The sequence below is a fragment of the Ipomoea nil genome, unplaced genomic scaffold, assembly GCF_001879475.1.
Source record: "Ipomoea nil cultivar Tokyo-kokei standard unplaced genomic scaffold, Asagao_1.1 scaffold2921, whole genome shotgun sequence".
Lineage (NCBI taxonomy): Eukaryota > Viridiplantae > Streptophyta > Magnoliopsida > Solanales > Convolvulaceae > Ipomoea > Ipomoea nil.
In genome coordinates, this window is record NW_017619349.1 from 1,186,960 (window position 1) to 1,209,757 (window position 22,798).

A 22,798-nucleotide genomic window follows, 5' to 3' on the forward strand; every position below is an offset into this window, starting at 1 on the left:
AATGAAGAGAGGGAAACGGTAATTTGCATACTTTCTCTCTCCCTCCCCAATAGTTATGCTGTGCAACCGTGTGCACCATACATGGTGGACACGGTTGCCAAACGACGTCGTTTTGACTAAAAACGCACGTCCCATTTAAAAAAAATCAGTTTCGATTTCCCTCAACAGCATTATGTTGTTAATTCATTGTGGATATTTATTTAATTCATTGTGGATATTTAGTTAATTCATTGTGGATATTTAGTTCATTCATTCTGGATATTTAGTTCATTCATTCTGGATTTTATGTTATTCATTCACTGTGGATATATAGTTATGAATTTGTGGATATATAATTCAATTATGCACAAAAAAATATTAATGCCGGGAATCGAACCTGAATTTTTTTTTTTTTAAATGGGACACGCGTTTTTAGTCAAAACGACATTGTTTTTGCAACCTTGTGCACCATACATGGTGCACACGGTTGCACAGCATAATTTGCGCTCCCTCCCCGACCAATTCACATTCAACCCATTCCGAAAACAATATTTATTAGCCTAACCTCCCACTACTCAATCATTATTGCATGGAACATGATCCACACAATCGTGTGAATCATAAATAAAAATTACATTTTTAATATACTAACGATATATTATTTATATACGTAAAGTACATTATTTTAATACTGAAAGTACATTATTTTATATATACTATCAAATAATGTACATTTAGTACACAACTAATGTACATTTAGTATATTAAAAATATACTATATAACAACTAGGACTGACCTATTTCCATCCCTAATAACAACCTCTCTTATTTCTTCCATGACCTTTGACTATTATTATTGATAACATAATGAAATATTATTCTATCTTCACAAAATTTATTTTAAGGGGATGAAGCTATAAGGTAAATATATTTAAGTACTCTGTAATAATTTAATATGTTTATTTACAAAAGCTTTAATTCACTGTTGTATTGAAGTAGTATTTTCGCCCGTGCAATGAATTTGTTATAATATACTAAGAATATTTGGATAGATATATAATATTTAAATTAGAACATCAAATATTATATAGTGCAATTGAAAATGTGATTTGGATCATTTATGTGTTTTGATATACGCATGTTTTGTTGTAACTTTAGTGATTTTATTTATTATTGTTTAGTATTTTTTTATAAATTAGGCAAATGTGTTCGTTCTCTATAATATTAGTCCATTAGCCATCCTTTTACATTTTAAGTCAATTGGTAATATCAAATTCATTTTCAGTCAATTTTTTTTTAGTCAATTAGAATATCATATGCAATGATATTTTTACTTAATTTAGGTTCCATTTTTAATTGATGATATATAATATTATTATGGGAAAATAGTAATTTTTCACCCCCCCCCCCCCCCCCCCTCCCCCGAAATATTCAAGTGGTTATTTTTTCCCCTGAAATGTTAAATGGACATATTTACTCCAAATTATCACCACGATTTGGTTCAAATCAAAGTATCAAACACACATTATAGCAACCAAATTGAAATATTCTAATTACAATTTAGAATTGAAACCTGATATTTAGAGTTTATTAAAATCACAAACCGGAACAACCAGTTCATGCTCTGAATTAAAATAAAATAAAATACATTTATTGTTGGATTTAGACTATTTTAAAATAAAAAATAATATTTTAAAATAAAGACGGTTCAAAATTGTGAATCGGATCTGGAACTGCCGGTTCACGGTCCAGGATCCAGTTTTTCTGATTCATAATTTTAATAAACTGAAATCCAAATATTGGGTTCATCAATTCGATTGATATAGTATCTGGTTCTGTTCGAACTGAACTGTGGTCATCCATACGTATAAGCAATAATTTGTTGGAGATGGAAAATAAATAAAATGTTTACTCTAAGGGCAGAAATGTCAATTTAATATATCAAGGGGGAAAACCACCTCTTTTAGAATAATTGAGGGGGCTAATGTGCTTACATGAATCATTCAGGGGGGAAATGTGCTATGAACATATAATACAGGGGAAAAAGTGTCATTTTCCTTATTCTTATTAAAATATTTCCGTTCCATTTTTAATTTACCTTTACTATTGTTTAAAATATGCATTTACTTCAAAAAAAAAATTGCATTTACTATTTATAATGTATAATATTATTATTGAAATATTAAAGTCCAATTTTATTTTTGTCTACTTTTAATTAAAAAGCAATGATCTAGCCATTTCTTTTTCATATTAGTCAATTATGGATCATTTTGTTTTATTTGCATTCAACTATTAATATTCATTTTCTTTTATATTTTCAGTCAATTAGTAATGTCATATTCATTTTCAGCTAATTATTCTTTTTTATTTTCAGTTAATTAGTCAATTAGAATATCATATGCAATGATATTTTTAACCAATTTTTGGTTTCATTTTTAATTGATTATGTAGAATATTATTATTGAAATATTTCGGTTTTATTTTGAATTTTCGTTGCATTTTTAATTTACATTTACTATTGTTCAAAAGGGAAGTGTATTTATTTATTTAAGGTATTGCCTTAATAAATTCATTATATTGATATTCTTAATCAATTCATTATATTAATATTCCTAATTAATTTTTATTGCCTAATACAAATATTTAATTAGTTGACTACAAAAGTTTGGGCATTAAAATAGAATAGGAGGATTTTGTTTTTATTTAGATATATAGATATATAGATTATTATTATTATTATTATTATATTATTATTATTATTAAGGTAAGTAATTATGGCGTTTGGTGGTAAAATAATTATTATAATAGTAACTTGATAGGATTGCCAGCATATTATAGAGGATTTAATAATAATAATAATTAAGGTAAGTAATTATGGCGTTAGGTTGTTAGCTTATTATTATAGTGGTAACGTACGTAATAGGATTGCCGGCATGTTGGAGAGGATTACCAGCATATTGGATTCCAAAATAATATTTTTGTAATTTAGGAAATAAAGATTACAGTTTTACCGTAATAAATTTTAATTTTGGAAATAAAGATTGGAGACTAAAATGGGTTAACCATTGGAGTGTTACCGTAATCAATTAACCGTAATAATTATCGTATAGACTATCAAAGTTTGAGCGGGAAAATGACCACCAAACTAAGTTTGTTCTTTAAAAAATCCTGTGTTTATTTATTTATATGTTGATATCAAAGTAAGTTTGTTTTTTTAAAAATCACATGCCTACCGTAAATATATATATTTTTTTGAAAGTACCGTAAATATATTTAAGTACTCTGTAATAATTTAATCTGTTCATTTACAAAAGCTTTAATTTACTAGTATATTGAATGATGTGTATCATTGACTACGGTAATTTATTCACAGGTACATGAGAAATTATTACAGAAACATGCATTTAAGAGTTAATATTAAAACTCTCATTAAACATATTTTTTCTATTCTAAAAATCACATAATTAGTGGACTACATATTAAATATGCTTTAAATAACTTCAGGCCAAACCTGGCTAATTGTAAGCGACTTGAGTCTAACAAAAAGTCCACATTCAGGCTTAGGTTCAGACTCATGCCTTAGATTTTCAGCAAATTAGCAATCGTTATACGTTGGACCTGTGTCCAGCATGCATGCTCGACACGGGTAACAGTGTCGTTAGACACTGTTATCTCCTCTTTTATTTATTTATTTATTTATTTATTTATTTATTTTTATTTTAAATTTCAGACCGCTTCGTTATAGGAGTATATGTTAATAACTGTACATTCATAACTCCATAACTGTACGTTCATAACTCTATAACTGTACATTCATAACTCCATAACTGTACATTCATAACTCCATAATTGTACATACATAATTTTCGAAGCTCTATGTTCACAATTTTAGAGCTCTATGTTCATAATTTTATCACTATATGTTCATAATGTCAGAGCTCTTTGTTCATAATTCGATCAATAACTGTACATTCATAATTTCATAACTGTAGATTCATAATCTCATAACTGTAGATTCATAACTCCATAACTGTAGATCCATAACTCTATAACTGTACATTCATAACTCCATAACTGTACATTCATAATCTTCGAAGCTCTATATTCACAATTTTAAAGCTCCATGGTCATAATTTTATCACTATATGTTCATAATTGTAAGTTCATAATGTTAGAGCTCTGTGTTCATAATTTCATAATTGCATAACTGTACATTCATAACGGCATAACTGTACATTCATAATCCAAAAAATAATAATAATAATAATAACTCCGTTAACGGCAAAACGCGCGCCATTTTTTTTTTTTTTAATAAATGACGCGTTTTTTTTTTTGAAAAACGACGTCGCTTTGGATTGTGGACACGGGTCCAGGGCATAATTTGCCGCAAATTAGTGTGTGGACTATGGTCCACATAGTCTGTATGGACCATAAAAAAAATACATTTTTAATGTACTAAAAGTACATTATTTTTGTACTGAATGTACATTATATAAAATAATGTACATTTAGTATTTAAATAATATACTTTTCCTGAATACAAAGTACATTTTTAATATACTAAAAGTACATTATTTATGTATTAAAAGTACATTATTTTATAGTATACAAAATATGGTCCACACAACTTGTGTGGACCATGATCCACACAATAATGATTGTAGATTTTCATAGCAGGCCCTAACCTAATTTTGTAAAGCCCAGCTTGTACTGACCGGCAAATTTTACTGTGGACTATAGTGCATGTAGCCGTGTGGTCCACGAAGTAAGTATCATTTTAACTACACTTCACTTTCATTTGAAAATATTGCTATGTTTTTCTGTCCTGCCTGTACATAAGAGAGGTCACTACATGCCATCTAAGTAGAAGATACTTGACTACTCTATAATAATTTAATCTGTTTATTTACAAAAGCATTAATTTACTATTATATTGAATGATGTGTATTATTGAGACATTGACTATTGTAATTTATTCACAGGTACATGAGAAATTATTACAGAAGCATGCATTTAAGAGTTAACATTAAAACTCTCATTAAAGATAATTTTTCTATTCTGAAAATCACATGATTAATGATATTTGAGTAATTTTGGACCGATAAATATATAATCTGCAAGGACTGCAACTAACATATAAAATCAATTTAATCCCCGAATTATGTATGTTCGTATTCTTTGTGCTTGCACTTTATGTTAAAATTAATGTACTTTAATTTGTTTTCATGTAAAAAAGTACTTGTATATCGTTATATATACATATAGGGGCATGATCAATTGAGAACCACCTCTCCGGTGTGAACTACTAAAAGGGGTGACCAAGTGTGTTGAGCATTATTCTTGTACTAGAAGGTCACGAGTTTAATTCTTAACAACAATCACTTTCTAGAGTGATTTAACTTTCTCGTGCGATTTGTGTGCTATTATATAAGAGACGGTTTACCCTGAGCAAATCTTAGGTACAATTAATTAAATCAAAACTATTTAATTTATTCCTTTGTTGACTACTAAGGTAGCACCCAAGCGGACATTAAAATTGACTTAAAACTACATAACTATAAAGATAATAGAAAGTAACTTACATAACGGAAAACTATAGATTAAAGCTTACAATTATGAAGTTGATTACCGCTAATACTCAGACTAGAAATTATCTTTTATTTTTCTTTAAAGATAATATATTAATGAAAAATAAAATTACTTACTAGTTTAAGAAATTAGAATACATTTATAATGAAGTGTATGGACAATAATTTAAGATCAGATGAAGGAGATAAAAGATAACAAGCATATGTGGTTTGTGAATTTTGGAGTAAAACCGTCATTTTAAGTTTTTTTTTTTAAAAAAAAAAATAGGGGAATTGAAGATCGACAATCAATTCTTTTTAATTTGTAAGTTTGCGGCAGCGGCCAACCTGCAAAACTTGGTTCTACTGATTCCGCCGCCGCCAAGAAACTTGACACCCAGGAGTGAATTGAAGATCGACAATTATCCTTAGTTTCGGTGCGCTTCTCGTGCGATAGATGCTTGGTTTAATTTGCTACCCCGTACATGAGTAGTGTCTTTCTCAGTGGGTTTACCATATTCAGATACCCATTTTCAACGCGATAAGGTGTCACCATCGGAGGAAGCTATAAGCACCAAAGTACCAAAAGCTAGTGGAGCCACATTTGCTCGTGGACAAGATGGTTGGAGTTGAGGCGGAGATGGTTGAACCCTCTAATTCTCGTAACTGTTCGTAGATTTCATTCCCTTGTGGGACTTTCCGCCCCAATGGGGATGTCACGTTGAATGCCACCATGAGTCCAGTGGCGCTTGCATGTCCGACAGCAATACCTTGGTTGATTCATGTTGTAGTTGTTAAAATAACAAATTTTGGTGTCGTTGGAATGGCAACGAGGACATTGTCTTGGTGGAGGAGGAGAGGCATGGTACTCCATTGTTCTCAACCTCCTAACCGGCGGCAGTGGCTGATGATAATCACCAACTCCGTTGTCTTGTTCCATCACTCTCAAGCTAATTTAATTTGCAATTGGAATATAATGAATTAAAAAACTCTACATAACTTGAGCCATTTTATACGAAATAAACTCAGCAATAAATAGTAAACAGATTGTAATCTACGCGCAATTGATAAAATATGCATAATAAAATTAATTGTTATCATCTTCATAACAACTTGGACTCTATTACAAAGTCTCAACCTACTAAAACACAAAGAACTAATAACACCTCCATTGAGGCTCAAACTCGCAACCTTTCAAATAGAAATCCAACCTAGGTACCATTAGACCATATAGTCTTGGTAATTTTCTTCAATGTATATTACTAATATAATTTCAATTTCTAGAATCCGAATTTAATATAGTAAATTAGTAATTAATGTTCATTATATTTTGTTTCAAAAATGTTCATTATATTTTTTTTGTAATTTCAAACTCTCCATTAATGTGTGTAGTGTTCAGCCAATTAGGTTTGTATTTTATTTTGGCCTTGTTTTGTGCATTGAGTGCTTTTCATTTGTGTGCTAGACCATTTGGTTTTGCCTCTTTTGGTCGAAGACTTCTCTTATTCGGACCTTGCTTCCACATCAACCAAGTTTAATCAAGTGACCTTCATCCGCTAGCTGGCGTCTAACCCGCATAGTCCAGTCATCCACAACCTCAATTGCATGCCACTAGCCCCATAGGCTTCCTACTCCATTAACTCACCCCACCCCGATCCACCTTTCTTCCCTTTTTTTGTTTTTTACATATTTTTTAAATCTCCCTTTCCTTTCTTCTTCTTAGATTGCCTTGATGATGCCCATGGGGTGTTTAGGACACATGAGACTCGCCTTTGTTGCTAGGATGTGGATTGTGGGGTAAAACGGTCATTTTAAGTTTTTTAAAAAGGGGAAATTGAATATCAACAATAAATTCTATCGTGTGTTTCTCGTGCGCTTCTCGTGCGATAGATGCATGGTTTAATTTGAACCCTTTTATTCTCGTACCTGTTCATAGATTTCATTCCCTTGTGGGACTTTCTGTCAATGAGGATGTCACGTTGAATGCCACCATGAGTCCAGTGGCGCTTGCATGTCCGACAGTAATACCTTGGTTGATTCATATTATAATTGTTAAAATAAACAAATTTGGTGTCGTTGGAATGACAACGAGGACATTGTCTTGGTGGAGGAGGAGAGCCAAGGTACTCCATCGTTCTCAACCTCGTAACCGGCGGTAGTGACGGATGATAATCACCAACTCCGTTGCTTTGTTCCATCACTCTCAAGCTAATTTAATTTGCAATTGGAATATAATGAATTGAAAAACTCTACATAACTACAGCCATTTTATACGGAATAAACTCAGCAGAAAATGGTAAACAGATTGTAATCTACGCGCAATTGAGAAAATATGCGTAATAAAATTAATTGTTATCCATCTTCATGACAACTTTCATTTTTGCATGCCACTAGCCCCATAGGCTTCCTACTCCATTAACTCACCCCACTCCCTATACACTTTTCTTCCTTTTTTTTTTTTAACATATTTTTTTAATCTCCCTTTCCTTTCTTCTTCTTAGATTGCCTTAATGATGCCCATTGGGTGTTTAGGACACATGAGACTCGCATATGTTGCTTGGATGTGGATTGTGGGGTAAAACGGTTATTTTAAGTTTTTTTAAAAAGGGGAAATTAAATATCAATAATAAATTCTATCGTGTGCTTCTCGTGCGATAGATGCATGGTTTAATTTGAACCCTCTTATTCTCGTACCTGTTCATAGATTTCATTCCGTTGTGGGACTTTCCGTCAATGAGGATGTCACGTTGAATGCCACCATGAGTCCAGTGGCGCTTGCATGTCCGACAGTAATACCTTGGGTTGATTCATGTTGTAGTTGTTAAAATAAACTAATTGGTGTCGTTGGAATGGCAACGAGGACATTGTCTTGGTGGAGGACGAGAGCCAAGGTACTCCATCGTTCTCAACATCCTAACCGGCGGTAGTGTCGAATGATAATCACCAACTCCGTTGTCTTGTTCCATCACTCTCAAGCTAATTTAATTTGCAATTGGAATATAATGAATTGAAAAACTCTACATAACTACAGCCATTTTATACGGAATAAACTCAGCAATAAATGGTAAACAGATTGTAATCTACGCGCAATTGAGAAAATATGCGTAATAAAATTAATTGTTATCCATCTTCATGACAACTTTCATTTTTGCATGGCACTAGCCCCATAGACTTCCTACTCCATTAACTCACCCCACTCCCGATCCACCTTTCTTCCCTTTTTCTTTTTTCTTTTTTACATATTTTTTTAATCTCCCTTTCCTTTCTTCTTCTTAGATTGCCTTGATGATGCCCATTGGGTGTTTAGGACACATGAGACTCGCCTTTGTTGCTAGGATGTGGATTGTGGGGTAAAACGGTTATTTTAAGTTTTTTTTTTTAAAAAAAGGGGAAATTGAATATCAACAATAAATTCTATCGTGTGCTTCCCGTGCGCTTCTCGTGTGATAGATGCATGGTTTAATTTGAACCCTCTTATTCTCGTACCTGTTCATATATTTCATTCCCTTGTGGGACTTTCCGTCAATGGGGATGTCACGTTGAATGCCACCATGAGTCCAATGGCGCTTGCATGTCCGACAGTAATACCTTGGTTGATTCATGTTGTAGTTGTTAAAATAAACAAATTTGGTGTCGTTGGAATGGCAACGAGGACATTGTCTTGGTGGAGGAGGAGAGCCAAGGTACTCCATCGTTCTCAACCTCCTAACCGGCAGTAGTGGTGGATGATAATCATCAACTCCGTTGCCTTGTTCCATCACTCTCAAGCTAATTTAATTTGCAATTGGAATATAATGAATTGAAAAACTCTACATAACTACAGCCATTTTATACGGAATAAACTCAGCAATAAATGGTAAACAGATTGTAATCTACGCGCAATTTAAAAAAATATGCGTAATAAAATTAACTGTTATCCATCTTCATGACAACTTTCATTTTTGCATGCCACTAGCCCCATAGGCTTCCTACTCCATTAACTCACCCCACTCCCGATCCACCTTTCATCCCTTTTTCTTTTTCTTTTTTTTTTTTTACATATTTTTTTAATCTCCCTTTCCTTTCTTCTTCTTAGATTGCCTTGATGATGCCCATTGAGTGTTTAGGATACATGAGACTCGCCTTTGTTGCTAGGATGTGGATTGTGGGGTAAAACGTTTATTTTAAGTTTTTTTTTTTAAAAAAAGAAAAATTGAAGATCAACAATAAATTCTATCGTGTGCTTCCCGTGCGCTTCTCGTGCGATAGATGCATGGTTTAATTTGAACCCTCTTATTCTCGTACCTGTTCATAGATTTCATTCCCTTGTGGGACTTTCCGTCAATGAGGATGTCACGTTGAATGCCACCATGAGTCCAGTGACGCTTGCATGCCCGACAGTAATACCTTGGTTGATTCATGTTGTAGTTGTTAAAATAAAAAAAATTTGGTGTTGTTGGAATGGCAACGAGGACATTGTCTTGGTGGAGGAGGAGAGTCAAGGTACTCCATCGTTCTCAACCTCCTAACCATCGGTAGTGGCGGGTGATAATCACCAACTCCGTTGCCTTGTTCCATCACTCTCAAGCTAATTTAATTTGCAATTGGAATATAATGAATTGAAAAACTCTACATAACTACAACCATTTTATAGGGAATAAACTCAGCAATAAATGGTAAACAAATTGTAATCTACGCGCAATTGAGAAAATATGCGTAATAAAATTAATTATTATCCATCTTCATGACAACTTTCATTTTTCTTCAATGTATATTACGAATATAATTTCAATTTCCTCAATCCAAATTTAATATAGTAATTAATGTTCATTTCATTGTAATTTCAAACTCCCCAATTAATGTGTGTAGTGTTCAGCCCATTAGTTTTGTATTCTGTTTGAGCCTTGTTTTGTGTGTTGAGTGCTTTTCATTTGTGTGCTAGACCATTTGGTTGTGCATCTTTTGATCCAAGACTTCTCGTATTTGTTCCTTGCTTCCACATCAATCAAGTTTAATCAAATGACCTTCATCCGCTAACTTGGCGTATAACCCGCATAGTCCAGTCATCCACAACCTCGGTTGCATGCCACTTGCCCCATAGGCTTCCTGTTCCATTAACTCGCCCCACTCCCGGTCCACCTTTCTTCCCGTTTTTCTTTTTTTACATATTTCTTTAATCGCCCTTTCCTTTCTAGCTTCTTCTTAAATTGCCTTGATGATGCCCATTAGATGTTTAGGACACATGAGACTCGCCTTTTGAGCTAGGGGCGGTTATTTTGTTAATTGTATATATATATATATATATATATATATATATATATAAAATACAATCTCAGCTCTGTCTCCGGCGGAGAATTTAAAATTGTCCCCATCTCATCTTTGATCTCCTGTTTTTGTCGTCATTTCTGTTCAAGTAGGGACAAAGAATCGGGTTCTCCGTCAAGTGTCGGTATAATTGACATCCCTAAATATATAATTTATATACTATAACCGCCGTATAGACTTTTTTTTTTTTTTTTTTTTTAAAAAAAATTTTAATTTTTTTTAGTATAGTTTAATTTAGGGCTTTTGAAATTCCCGCATCATTACGTTCAGCTTCAGCCCTTGTCGCCGCTTGTCGCACAGCCTCCTTGTCGCCGTCTTCAGCCCTTGTCAGCCCAGCCTCCCTCGTCGCCGTCTTCAGCCCAACGGCCACAACTGCTCGCCTTCAGCCCAGCGGCGGCCGCGTCGGAGCTCAGCTCTTGTCGCCGCGGCAGCGACAGCAGAGATAGCGGCAGTCACACAGCACGTACGGTAAAGTTTTTTTTTTTTCCCCTAGTTTTGTGTGTTGTATGCCAGAATGCGTTTTACTTGATTGCTCCTCCGGTCATTATGAATTCTCACTTCCATCTTACATGTGAGCTCGATTTTATCTTCCTTTTAGATTAAGATGGAGTTACTGAAATTCTAAATATTTAGTGCCAATTCTGTTTTCCGTGTTAGACTGCCATTATATTTCTACTGTTTCTGCTGTGCTTATGAAGATGAACTGATTCTACATTTCGCGGGTTTGTTTATGGCTATAGAGCTCTGTTTTGGATAAATCTTTTTCCTTCACAAAACATACTAAATAAACAAACAGTATGAACTTTATGGTCTTCAAAATTCACAAGTCATAGCCATACTGCTTACTGCCAATCTGCTTATCTGCCATAGTTCATTAGGAAAAAAAAAAAAGAAGCATGCTTCCACATACTGCCAATCTATGATTAAAAAATAAACTAAGTGTGTACTTAATTCAATAAACTAAATTACTTAAACATATTCGTATGAAGTTATGAACTAACACAGTAAGTTAGTAATACTAAGACAGAATCAAAGATACAACACAGTTTATTTCAATAAACTAATTATTTCAATAGGGCAATAGGCAGTGAAACTTTGGAGGCATATTCAAGAGGAATCTTGGCTAAGTAATATGTGAACATAGTAATTTGAATGTTCTGTGACTTTGATACTTTGCCATTTTGTTTATTAGGGATAGACCGATAGTGAGAGGCGGGGTTAGAAGATGATGACACAGATGATCGATTAGAAGATATGATTCGTGATGTTGGAGAGGAGTTAATTAATCGATCAGAAGAGTTGAATAGCTTATCAAGTGATGCAGAGAAACCTTTGTGGCCGGGGTGTAGTAAATATACACGGTTATCAGTTGTGTTAAAACTATTCAACTTAAAAGCTGTGAATGGGTGGAGCGATAAGGGTTTTACGGCCTTACTTGAGATTTTAACAGATATGTTCCCGGAAGGTAATGAATTAGGAAGTCTTTTTTTTTTTTTTTGTGTGTGTGTGTGTGTGTGTGTGTGTGTGTGTGTGTGTGTGTGTGTGTGTGTGTGATTTCAGGTGCTGTTCATATCAGTGCTCTCACATGTGCCCATTATCATCAATCCATAATTTTGAGTTCGAAATCTATCTAAACAAGTTTACAATTAGGGAACAGTTCCTATATGATTTCCTTTTGAAGCGTAAATATAAAATAAACTACACGAGATGAGATTTTCATTTGTCTAATTATGTTTACTATTGTCTTTGGCATATTTTTGTGTTTGCATAGAAATCATCAAATGTTCAAATTCATACATTTCTGTTATGATTGACTTGACTGGTTTTGGTAGAATTGTAGATTTGTCCTTGTGATAAATATTTGATATTAAATGAAGGCATTGGAAGTGTTATTTAGAACCAGAATGCTATGTTTTGAGTTGCCTGCCATGAATTTTCTCTAGTAGTGATTTGAAATTCTGTATGCATGTATTTTGACAGGTGAATTAGAAGATGAAGATTTTTAAGTTTTGGTAGAGTTGTATGCTTCTCCATTTGACGCTGAAATTATATTGGTTGAAGGGTTCTATGGTGGTGTGATGATTTAGTGTTTTGATTGGCGTTCAATATCAACCCCCCCCCCCCCCCCCCCCCCCACCCCCCCCCCCCCCCTATGTATAAAGTTGGCCTATAGATTAACAAATATCAATAGGTTCACCTTCGTGGTTTGCCCTATATAATATCACCCCTCCCATAAGTTAGTGTACCGGCAACCTCACCTTCATTCTCTGCCTTCCGATATCCCTCCATTCCCTGACAGCACAATCCCAGATCGCAGTCCATCTCAATTTAGCATTAAATTCATGAATTTTGGAACCAAGCAAATCTTCTCTGTCCTGACATATCAACTTAAGCACTACACTCACCTTCTACAACACCACCGAACCATAGTTAAAGTCCGTTTGAAATGGGTGAAAAACCGAGGCCTAGATCACATCATTGATGTCCAAACAGACCTCAAAGCTGCTTGCCTTCTCAAGGATGCTATCATACGCTCCCCCACAGGCTACCTTACCTCCAAGTCCCTTTCTGACTCCCAAAAACTCCTTGGTCTTACTGTCCCTACCCTCCGGTTCATCCGCCGATTCCCCACACTCTTTGAGGAGTTCCCACATCCCAAGTATCCATCTTTGCCATGTTTTAAGCTTACCCACATTGCAAAAGTCCTTCATGATCAAGAACTGAAGGTGTTTGATGATTATCAGAGTGATTTGATGGAAAGGCTATCCAAGGTCCTCATGATGACCAAAAACAGAATGGTAAAGTACCTTTTGAATGCTTTCTCAAACTTGTTTTAATCATTGCAAGGAAATTTTGCATTTTTTTTTTTTTTTTTTTTTTTTTTTTTGCTTTTTGCATATCTATATAAATGTGCTTGACATATTTGAAATTATTTTGCTTGTTGGGCTCCTTAGGCAATACCACAATAACACAGACAAACATTGTTAAGTCTAGGTATGATTTTGTTTTAAGATCTGTTTAGCTGATGAGAATATGCACTGCGATGCAGAAGAATGGCTTTAAGCTGAAAGCTAGGACTTTTGGAGGGTACAAATCTGACTTAGGTATGAAGGGCAAGAGAGAATACTTGGCTATTTTCTAGTGTTATTAAATTTAAGACTTTCCTAACAAGCAATCTGAACTTTACATGTTTTGCAACTTGTATGATTTTGTTGTACCATTCGGCTCGTGCTTATTCTGCACCTTTTTTTTCATAATTTTTTTATTAAAAAATTTAATGTAGGTACCTCTGCAAGCTCTGCATTCGTTGAAATGGGATTTAGGATTGCCTGATGATTTTGACAGGAACTTTATTAAAAAGTTCCCAGATGATTTCATGGTTGTTAGAGGCACAAATGGTTTACCATGTTTAAAACTTGTCAAATGGCGGGAAGATTTTGCCATCTCTGAGTTGCAAAAGATGAACGAGAAGGGTGAGTCTGTTGATGACAATAATATTGGCAGTAGCAATACTTCTGTGTACAGGCAATTTAGAAGTGGGAAATCAGCATTGGTATTTCCCATGAGTTTCCCCAGGGGTTATGGTGCACAAAATAAGGTAAAGGCCTGGATGGAGGAGTTTCAGAAACTGCCCTATATTTCGCCCTATGAAGATTCGAGGGGAATAGATCCCGATAGTGATCTTATGGAAAAGAGGGTAGTTGGTGTGCTACATGAAATTTTGAGCTTGACACTATACAAAAAAACGAAGAGAAATTATCTAAGGAGCCTCAGGGAAGAAATGAATCTTCCACATAGATTTACACGTATATTTACGAGATATCCTGGGATATTTTACCTCTCATTGAAGTGTAAAACAACAACTGTGGCATTGAGGGAGGGGTACCGTCGTGGGAGACTAGCAAATCCACACCCTCTTACTCGCCACAGGGATAAGTTTCATCATGTAATGAGGACTGGGTTAATCTATCGAAGTAAAGGAGTGGACATTTTGCCTCAGCTAGACAATTTGATCGATGATGCAGGAGAGGATATCGGAGAAGGAGACACTGATGAAGAAGAAATTGGCACAAGTGATGAATGTTATGAAGATGGAAGTTCAGAGGATGATTGTGGTTCAGATGAAGACTAGCTTCAAGCCTTCAATGCTGTCTTGGTAATTAAAGTCTTTTCTTTTCAATATGGGATTGACTTTTTACCATGGTAGTTTCTTTTTTTCTTTTTATTTTTAGGTGATGAGAGAAACGTGTAGCCGCTATTTGAGGGTATGCACGGGATAAACCCCGCCTTGTAACCCTAGCTGGCAAAGCCATGGTAGTTTCTTGATTTATGCAATTGTAGTGTCTTAACAATATATTAAGTGGGTTAGATATATTAGTGACACCATGAAATGCTTCATTGAATGTGCTAAAGCTAGGATATCCTCTTGGTAGGTCTCTTGTCAACTTTAAAGTGATTGTTTTGAAATAAATGATCAAATAAAATAGTAGTTATACATATACATACACATACTAGATACATCATACAAAGAGGGACAAGCAGTCACTTGTGGGAAAAAACCTAAGTTATTTGGTGAAAACTAAATACCTTTGTGTGTTTTGGATGTGGTCCACACAGCTATGTGGATGATGGTCTACACAATAATTTGTCATGAAATGAACTATTAAAATATAGTTTATAGACCACAAACACCATTTTCTCTTAAAATTTTGTAACTACATTAATTTTAATTCATCAATTAAAATAATTAATACTTCTAATAAATAAAATATTATCCTTTAGCATATGAGACCATTAAAAAAATAAAGTAGAGCAATAATGCATGCGAGTAGGAGTAGCAAAGGGTGTGGGGGATTGGCGTCGTTACTCCCAAGTGAAGACAAGCTTAGGGGAAAATTAAAGCAACGGAGCGTGACGCCGTTGACCGCATGCGTGAACGGTCAGACTGAAAGCCACGATTCACCACTCTCCTCTTGAAACGTGTGCACTAATGCCCATTCCTTCTTCTCCAACCCCTCAGGGAATGTTTGGCTTTTTTGAGCCCGCATGAACAGCTCGATTGGTTATAGGAGTAAAATTTGGGAAGAATAATCCGTGATTGAGTCTTACTAGCGGTAGTGTAGAAACAACATCTTAAAGTGAGGAGCTCCTTGTGAGTAAGCAAATGTTAGTCTCTGTGTTTAGCTGAGTTACCATGATTTACATCCTTCCAGATACTTTGTTGGCCTGAAGATTGGAGGGCCCTTGGAATTGGGAATTCAACCTTTTGGGAAGAATGTTTGGTTCGTTGGAAAATGTTTTCCTTGAATTTGAGGAAAATTGACGTTTTCTTTATTTGGTTTATGAAAAATATTTTTCATTGGAAAACATTTTCTACATCCTCGGTATTTTGTTTACCATGGAAAAAAGTAGGACAATTATGTCCTCACTAACTTTTCTTAATTATCATTATTATTATTTTTGTTATTATTGTGTATGTGTATAATTGTCTCTATACTCATTATTTTTTACAATTCCAAACCCAACTAAATAATGAAACCATTTTTCTGGAATTTATTTTCCATGGAATTTCATTTCCATTTCCCTTCAATATTTTCCAGTAAACCAAATGCGTTGTCAGTATACCTAAATCCATGAGACCGTGGTTCGATTTCAGTTCTAAATGGGCAGTTCACAGTTCTGAGAAATGATAAATTAGAATTGGTGGTTATGGTTTGAACCGTCAATTTGATTTTTTTTTCTTTTTTTTTTTTTTTTTTGAAACCTTTATTCTCTATTCCCACTAATTTAGTCCAGATTTTAATTTTTTTTTTTTCCAATTCGGAATTGAAACCAATCAGTTACTACATTTCGAGACCGAAACTGAAATTTACGCACATTTCAAATCGGTTGCTACATATCTGATTCGGTTCGAACCGAATTGTAATCATCGCTATGTGTTAGGGACGGCAACAGGGCGGGGCGGGGCGGGGAGTATACTCCCCATCCCCATCCCCGTCGAAATATTCCTAGTCAAAATACTAAATAATTGTAATTTTTAATAAGAAAAAAATTTAAAATCTAAATCTTAGTTTCAAAAATTAAAATACTAAGTCTACAAATAAATAAATAAATAAATAAATAAATAAATATATATATATATATATATATATATATATATAATATAGATTTATATTGCCTGTATATATAGTACAATACAATAGTGCATACTGCCACTTATATATTCACTGTTGTATTGTACTATATATACAGGCAATATATATATATATATATATATATATATATATATATATATATATATATATATATATATATATAATTAATCGGGGACGGGATGGGGTCCCCGACGGAAAATCACTGTCTCCGTCCCCGTTCTCCGAAAATTTTCCCCATTCCTGTCTCCATCGGAGTGGGGATCGAGGATTCCTGTCGAGGACGGGACACATTGCCATCCCTATTATGCGTGCACACAAATACATACATTTCTTTAGTCTCTTTCTCCTCCAACACAGCACAAAAAAACCCTCCAAAAACCTCCACACTCTAATTAAAATTAGAATAATTAGAGAATTCTAATAATATAATTTTTATTTAACTTTTTAAATGAATTTTTTTGTGGATGTATTGCTTTAATTGTAATTTAATTATTATTTAAATAATTCTTGTGGAAAGTGATTTTGAACCCAACTTTAAAAGATATAGATGTAAGAATAAAAGAAGGAATTAGAGATATAACAAACAAACTCACTAGTGTCACACCAACTACCCTTTCTTTTCTGTCTCTATATTTGTTGGTGGATTGCTGGTTGGTACTTTGTTGTGAAAATGAAAGGAAAAGAAAAAATGATTTATTTTAAAAAAAAAAAACTAAAAAAGGCATCTCTCTTTATAATTATATATATAATTAGGATCAAATAAGAACACGTGAACTTATGTATCATTGTGGACTTTTGATCTTACTCGATCTTCTGATTTATAATGATTTTGACATAGTAAATATACATCACTGCACCACTGCACAACTGCATCGAATTAGACCCTTAAACTCGTTAAATTTGTTCAATTAATCTTTTTAACAGGTTACCAAAATGTAACTTGTCAACTTTACTTACATGACATCTTACGTTGAATCTTATTTAAAAATAAATAAATTATATTTTATAAAAACTATTTAAAAAAAAAACTTTTCGGCGCGGTGCTTCTCCCTGATTTGATAGAGAAGCTCGGGCTTCTTTGTCAAGCTTCTTCGTGCTTGACAGCTTAGTTGCCATGGTAGGCTTCTCTGTCCAAAGATTGGATGGAGAAGCTTGCCAAGTTTCTTCGTCCATGGCACTAAGCTGTGATGGACGATTGGCAGCTCGGTTGCCATGGTTTTTTTAAAAAATTAATTTTTTTATAAATAAATATTATTATTTTAATTTATATATATATATATATATATATATATATATATATATATATATATATATATATATATTAACAAGTCAAATTGTGATGATTACACTTTTTTCTAAGTTCATGTATTTAATTGAAATTTTTTATGATTTAAAGGTTTAATTGAAATTATGAATAGTTCAAGGATTTATTCGACACTTTTTCCTATGTTATATTATTTAATTTATTTATTACTAGATGCACTCTAAAGACAAATCATAACTACTACATTCTTAAGTAAAGTTCTAAACAAAATTTTAAAAAAATCCAACCAAATTCATTATGATGAAGTTTTTGAAACACTTGCTATAATATAATATGTTTAAATATAATGATTAAAGAGTGATTGAAAGAAGTGATAGATTTGTGTTGCAAAATTTGTCAAACACAAATGAAGGAAAATATATATGTTGGTGATTATTTCCAACCAATTAAGAAATGGTGAAAATTTTAATTTAGACATAGAGGTATGTTATTAGGGATAGTCTCATTCCTAATTATTTTTAATTTGGGCAATGGGGGTAGGCAAGATGAGGCCATTATGATTGAAGGGATGACAATCAGAGGATCTTTTCAATGGACAACAGGATCTAGCAAGTGGGACCACAATCACTGTGAGCCCCCAACACAAAACATCACCATATATGCACCATTCTTGTGGAAGTCACAGGTCTAGGAAACAATTCCATGTCAAAACAATAAACAATTTGGGTTTACTTCACAAATTAATTACAAACACTCATGTCCATCTCCTAGGCCCCTTGATTAGGATTTGTATACTCCAACTACCATACTATTCTCACTTCACTGCAGATTATATATATATAGGCTAATATTCAAGTAAATCCACTTGTTCTCATGAGAATATTCATAAATGCACACAAGCTATTACACGAATGTACACAAGATAGCTTGTGTGCATTCATTGTGGGCGAATTGCATACAATCTAGTCTGAGTGCATTCGTGTAGTAGCTTGTATCTTGGATCAATCTCAGCCGCCCAAATTCATTAATCCTATGGTCCCATTTTGTCCACACATTTGTATTTTAAGGGTGTTTACATGAGAATGCAAGCCTACATGAATGGACGGTAAGTACTACATGAATGCACAATAACTACTCCAACTCTGCAGCTATTACACGTATGCACTGCACCTATTACATGAATATGCCGAAACTACTACATGAATGCACAAAAAATACTACACAGATGCACCACACACACCCGCACGTGTCCTCTGAACATACTTAGAGTAGTATTGTGCATTCATTTAGAACCTACCGTGCATTTCTTCATAAGTTCACAAGTTTGCCTGGAAGTTTGGTTCGCATTTGAGAGCATCTCTGTCTCTCTCTCTCTCTCTCTCTATATATATATATATATATATATATATATATATATATATATATATATATATGCCAAACTAACAAAACTTTGTACCATAAAAAAATAATACATCAATTATGTTCATATAAAAAACAAAAATACAACAATGTAGTTTTTCAGGTTTTCTTCAACTAAAATCGAAATGATTACAAATAATTATATTTTTAGAAGAACTGAAGAAGATCAATGTTGTTCAACCTGTAAACATCTCATGTGCAAGTTTGTCTCTCCATTTAGTCCAACCAAGATTAGTGTCACAATGACTGATCAAGTTGTTGTCGTCGTCGTCATCATCATGTTGGAAATTATTGCACTCATTGACCAACCTCAATCTCTATAGGATGAATTGTTATTTCAGACCTAATGAAATTGTGAAAAATGCAACAAGCAAATATGATTCTACATTGAATTTTAACTAGATAAATTGACTTGTTTCTTAAGATAGCTCATCTGCCTTTAATATGTCTAGGCACCTCTTAATGCAATTTCTTGCTTGAGAATGTTTCATGTTGAAATATTCCTTGACCGTTACAAGTTGATAGCCTTGGCTCCATTCATTGAAGTGGTATCGTTAACCTCTATATGGTGCCAAAATTCATTACTAATTGTATATCCAACATCCCACAAATAATAATTTCATATACATATTCCAATTTAAGATTTTTTTTTTTTTAATTCCTAAGGTATTTTTTATTAATTAAAATCCTATAATATTTCTATTTTAAAACATTATTAAACAATTACATTGACAAACCTTTAAACCATTACTCCTACTAATAGCATCCCTTAAAATTTTACTATTTGCAATAGATTATTCCTAACCTTACATTGATGAATTGCATGTATGATGTGCAAGCACTCAAGGCATTTGTTGCAATTTCACTTTTTTTTTTCTTTTTTTGGTTTGATACGTAGCTAGGTCTGTCAAATGTTTCAACATTGACTTTTATAAATGTTCCATCTAATGCACCCAAGAAACACTAAATCCCAATGCAATATAAAAGTTTATTAATAAATGATTTGGTTATCAATTTATTTAAAAAGAGTGTAGGTTCTGATTTTCTAAGTAGTATATATGCTATGTGGTCTCAAAATAGAGTTTAAAACATCATAAAATTGACTACTAACAATCTCACCATATATACCTAGCTTGTTTGGTATTTAAGTGCTATATTCTTTATATTATGTGCAACTATATAAAGAAAATAAAACATCATCCATGACATTGATTGTTGCATTCTTACTACAAATCACATAATTTAGCTTAAATTCTCCTGTCCATTCTACAATTATCAACATACTACATATCACTTTCAAAGACCATTTTATGTAACTTTAAAGATCTAACATTATATCTAGATGTTATTTCATCAGCATATGCCATATTCCTAAACATTCTCCTTCTAAATACTAATGTCATAGCAAGAAGCATAACCATATTGAACATGATTTCAATGATGTTTATATGCAAAATGAGGATAGCAACTTACATTATCATATTTTCATATTTTGCCTTAGTGACAACCGAGATATAACACCCTATAAGAATGAAATGTGTAACAAAGTGTTGGTCCCGCCGTCCCGGATAAGCTTGGTAAAAAGTCTAGAGGGTGCGGGCGTGGGGGGTGGGGGAAAAGTAAATAGACTTTTTAACCTTTTTTTCAAAGTAAGCAAATAATATGAGATTATGCTTAACTAATTAAGTTAAATTTTCAACACAACCAAAAAGGCAATGTTGACCACTTAACTTGATAGTCAAGTCTAAAAGATTATGCAGCGAAAAATATGTGTTTCAAAGAAGGAAATTCCGGCTGTTGAGCTTCATGGAGACGTGATGATGAGCTCCGGCGAGGGAAACGCCGGTCGCCGGCGACGGAGAGCCACCGGCAGTGACGGTCCTTTCCGAGGAATGTGAAGACATAGTGATCGGCCGGTGGTGGTTTGAGGTGGAGAGAGAAATAGGATCTACCCTATCTGATACCAAATGAGAATTCAATTCTTGATTAGTTGTAACTGAACGCGAATACAATTAGATAAAAGCTAAGTTGACGTGAAACTCTCCTAACTAATAGAGAGCTCAGGTCAACACAAACTAAACCACATAAATAAAGAAATATAAAACTATACATTATAACACTTATTAACAGTTTTGTTAAAACCCAAGTGAAAGAGAGATGATAAGATATAAAATAAAATGTCGAAAATGTAAATGAGCCAAATATTTTATAGTGGTTCGAAAATGATGCATTCCTTCTACTACTCTTCTCCTATTTCAACCAAGAGGAATTCACTATAACTACACTCTTCTCCTATTTCAACCAAGAGGAATTCACTATAACTACTTCTCTAGTACAATTACACTGAACGACCAAGTAGTGCTTTGCTCACAAATCCAACACTAATCATATGTTTTCACAAGCATCCATGTTACTCTTCCTCTATCTACCCATGGCAGAGATACGACAATTTCAACACAAAGGTTGAATTTCCAACTAAGAGACTTAACATTCTAAGTAGATATTGATGTGCTTTGTTGTCTCTTTGAACTTGATTGAATAGCGATTGAGCTTTTGAATGCTTGAACTAGCTTGCAAATATGAATATATCGTCAGTGTCTCTTCTCCTTGACATTCAAGTTAGTTATAGTTGTATCTTTGAATTTGTCGTTAGAAGAAAACAAATTCAAACTCATCCATGCATACCTTGTTGCATTTGTGAGAGATTTAAAACTTAAAGGAAAGTAAATACATGCATGGAGAGCTCTATTCTTATCACCTTCACCATATATTTTTTTAACAAGTTACTATTATACAAACTCAAAACTTTCACCATTCACTTAGGAGTGTGTGGTACTGGGTATAAGAGCCATAAGTACTAATCGATACTTTAGAACTTTTCATATATACTAATCATCTAAAATTGACAGACCCGCATCATCTCAGCCACACTCCATATATATTGTAATAATAATATAATCTCACTATATGTAATTTTTTTTTTTCTTTATATACTTCTTCATTTCGTTAATAAATCAATAAACAAATAGTGAGACAACATCGATCAGTATTCACTAATCCAACCACCTTTTCCTCAATTCCTTGTGCCAACTAAGCAGTGAACCTAATCA

The 22,798-nt window shown here is 33.5% G+C and overlaps 1 protein-coding gene across 1 annotated transcript; it reads left to right on the forward strand.

Moving 5' to 3' along the window:
- Positions 1–12,995: 12,995 nt before the first annotated feature.
- LOC109160755 (protein ROOT PRIMORDIUM DEFECTIVE 1) lies at positions 12,996–15,351 on the forward strand. The gene is made up of 2 exons (XM_019308993.1): positions 12,996–13,648; positions 14,134–15,351. The coding sequence occupies exons 1-2, from the start codon at positions 13,193–13,195 to the stop codon at positions 14,980–14,982; spliced, it is 1,305 nt and encodes a 434-aa protein (XP_019164538.1). The 5' UTR covers positions 12,996–13,192; the 3' UTR covers positions 14,983–15,351.
- Positions 15,352–22,798: the final 7,447 nt, after the last annotated feature.

Coding starts and splice junctions, on each gene's coding strand:
- LOC109160755 (XM_019308993.1), top strand. CDS start 13,193: ATGAATTTTGGAACCAAGCAAATCTTCTCTGTCCTGACATATCAACTT. Junction 13,649..14,133: donor TGATGACCAAAAACAGAATG/GTAAAGTACCTT, acceptor AATTTAATGTAG/GTACCTCTGCAAGCTCTGCA.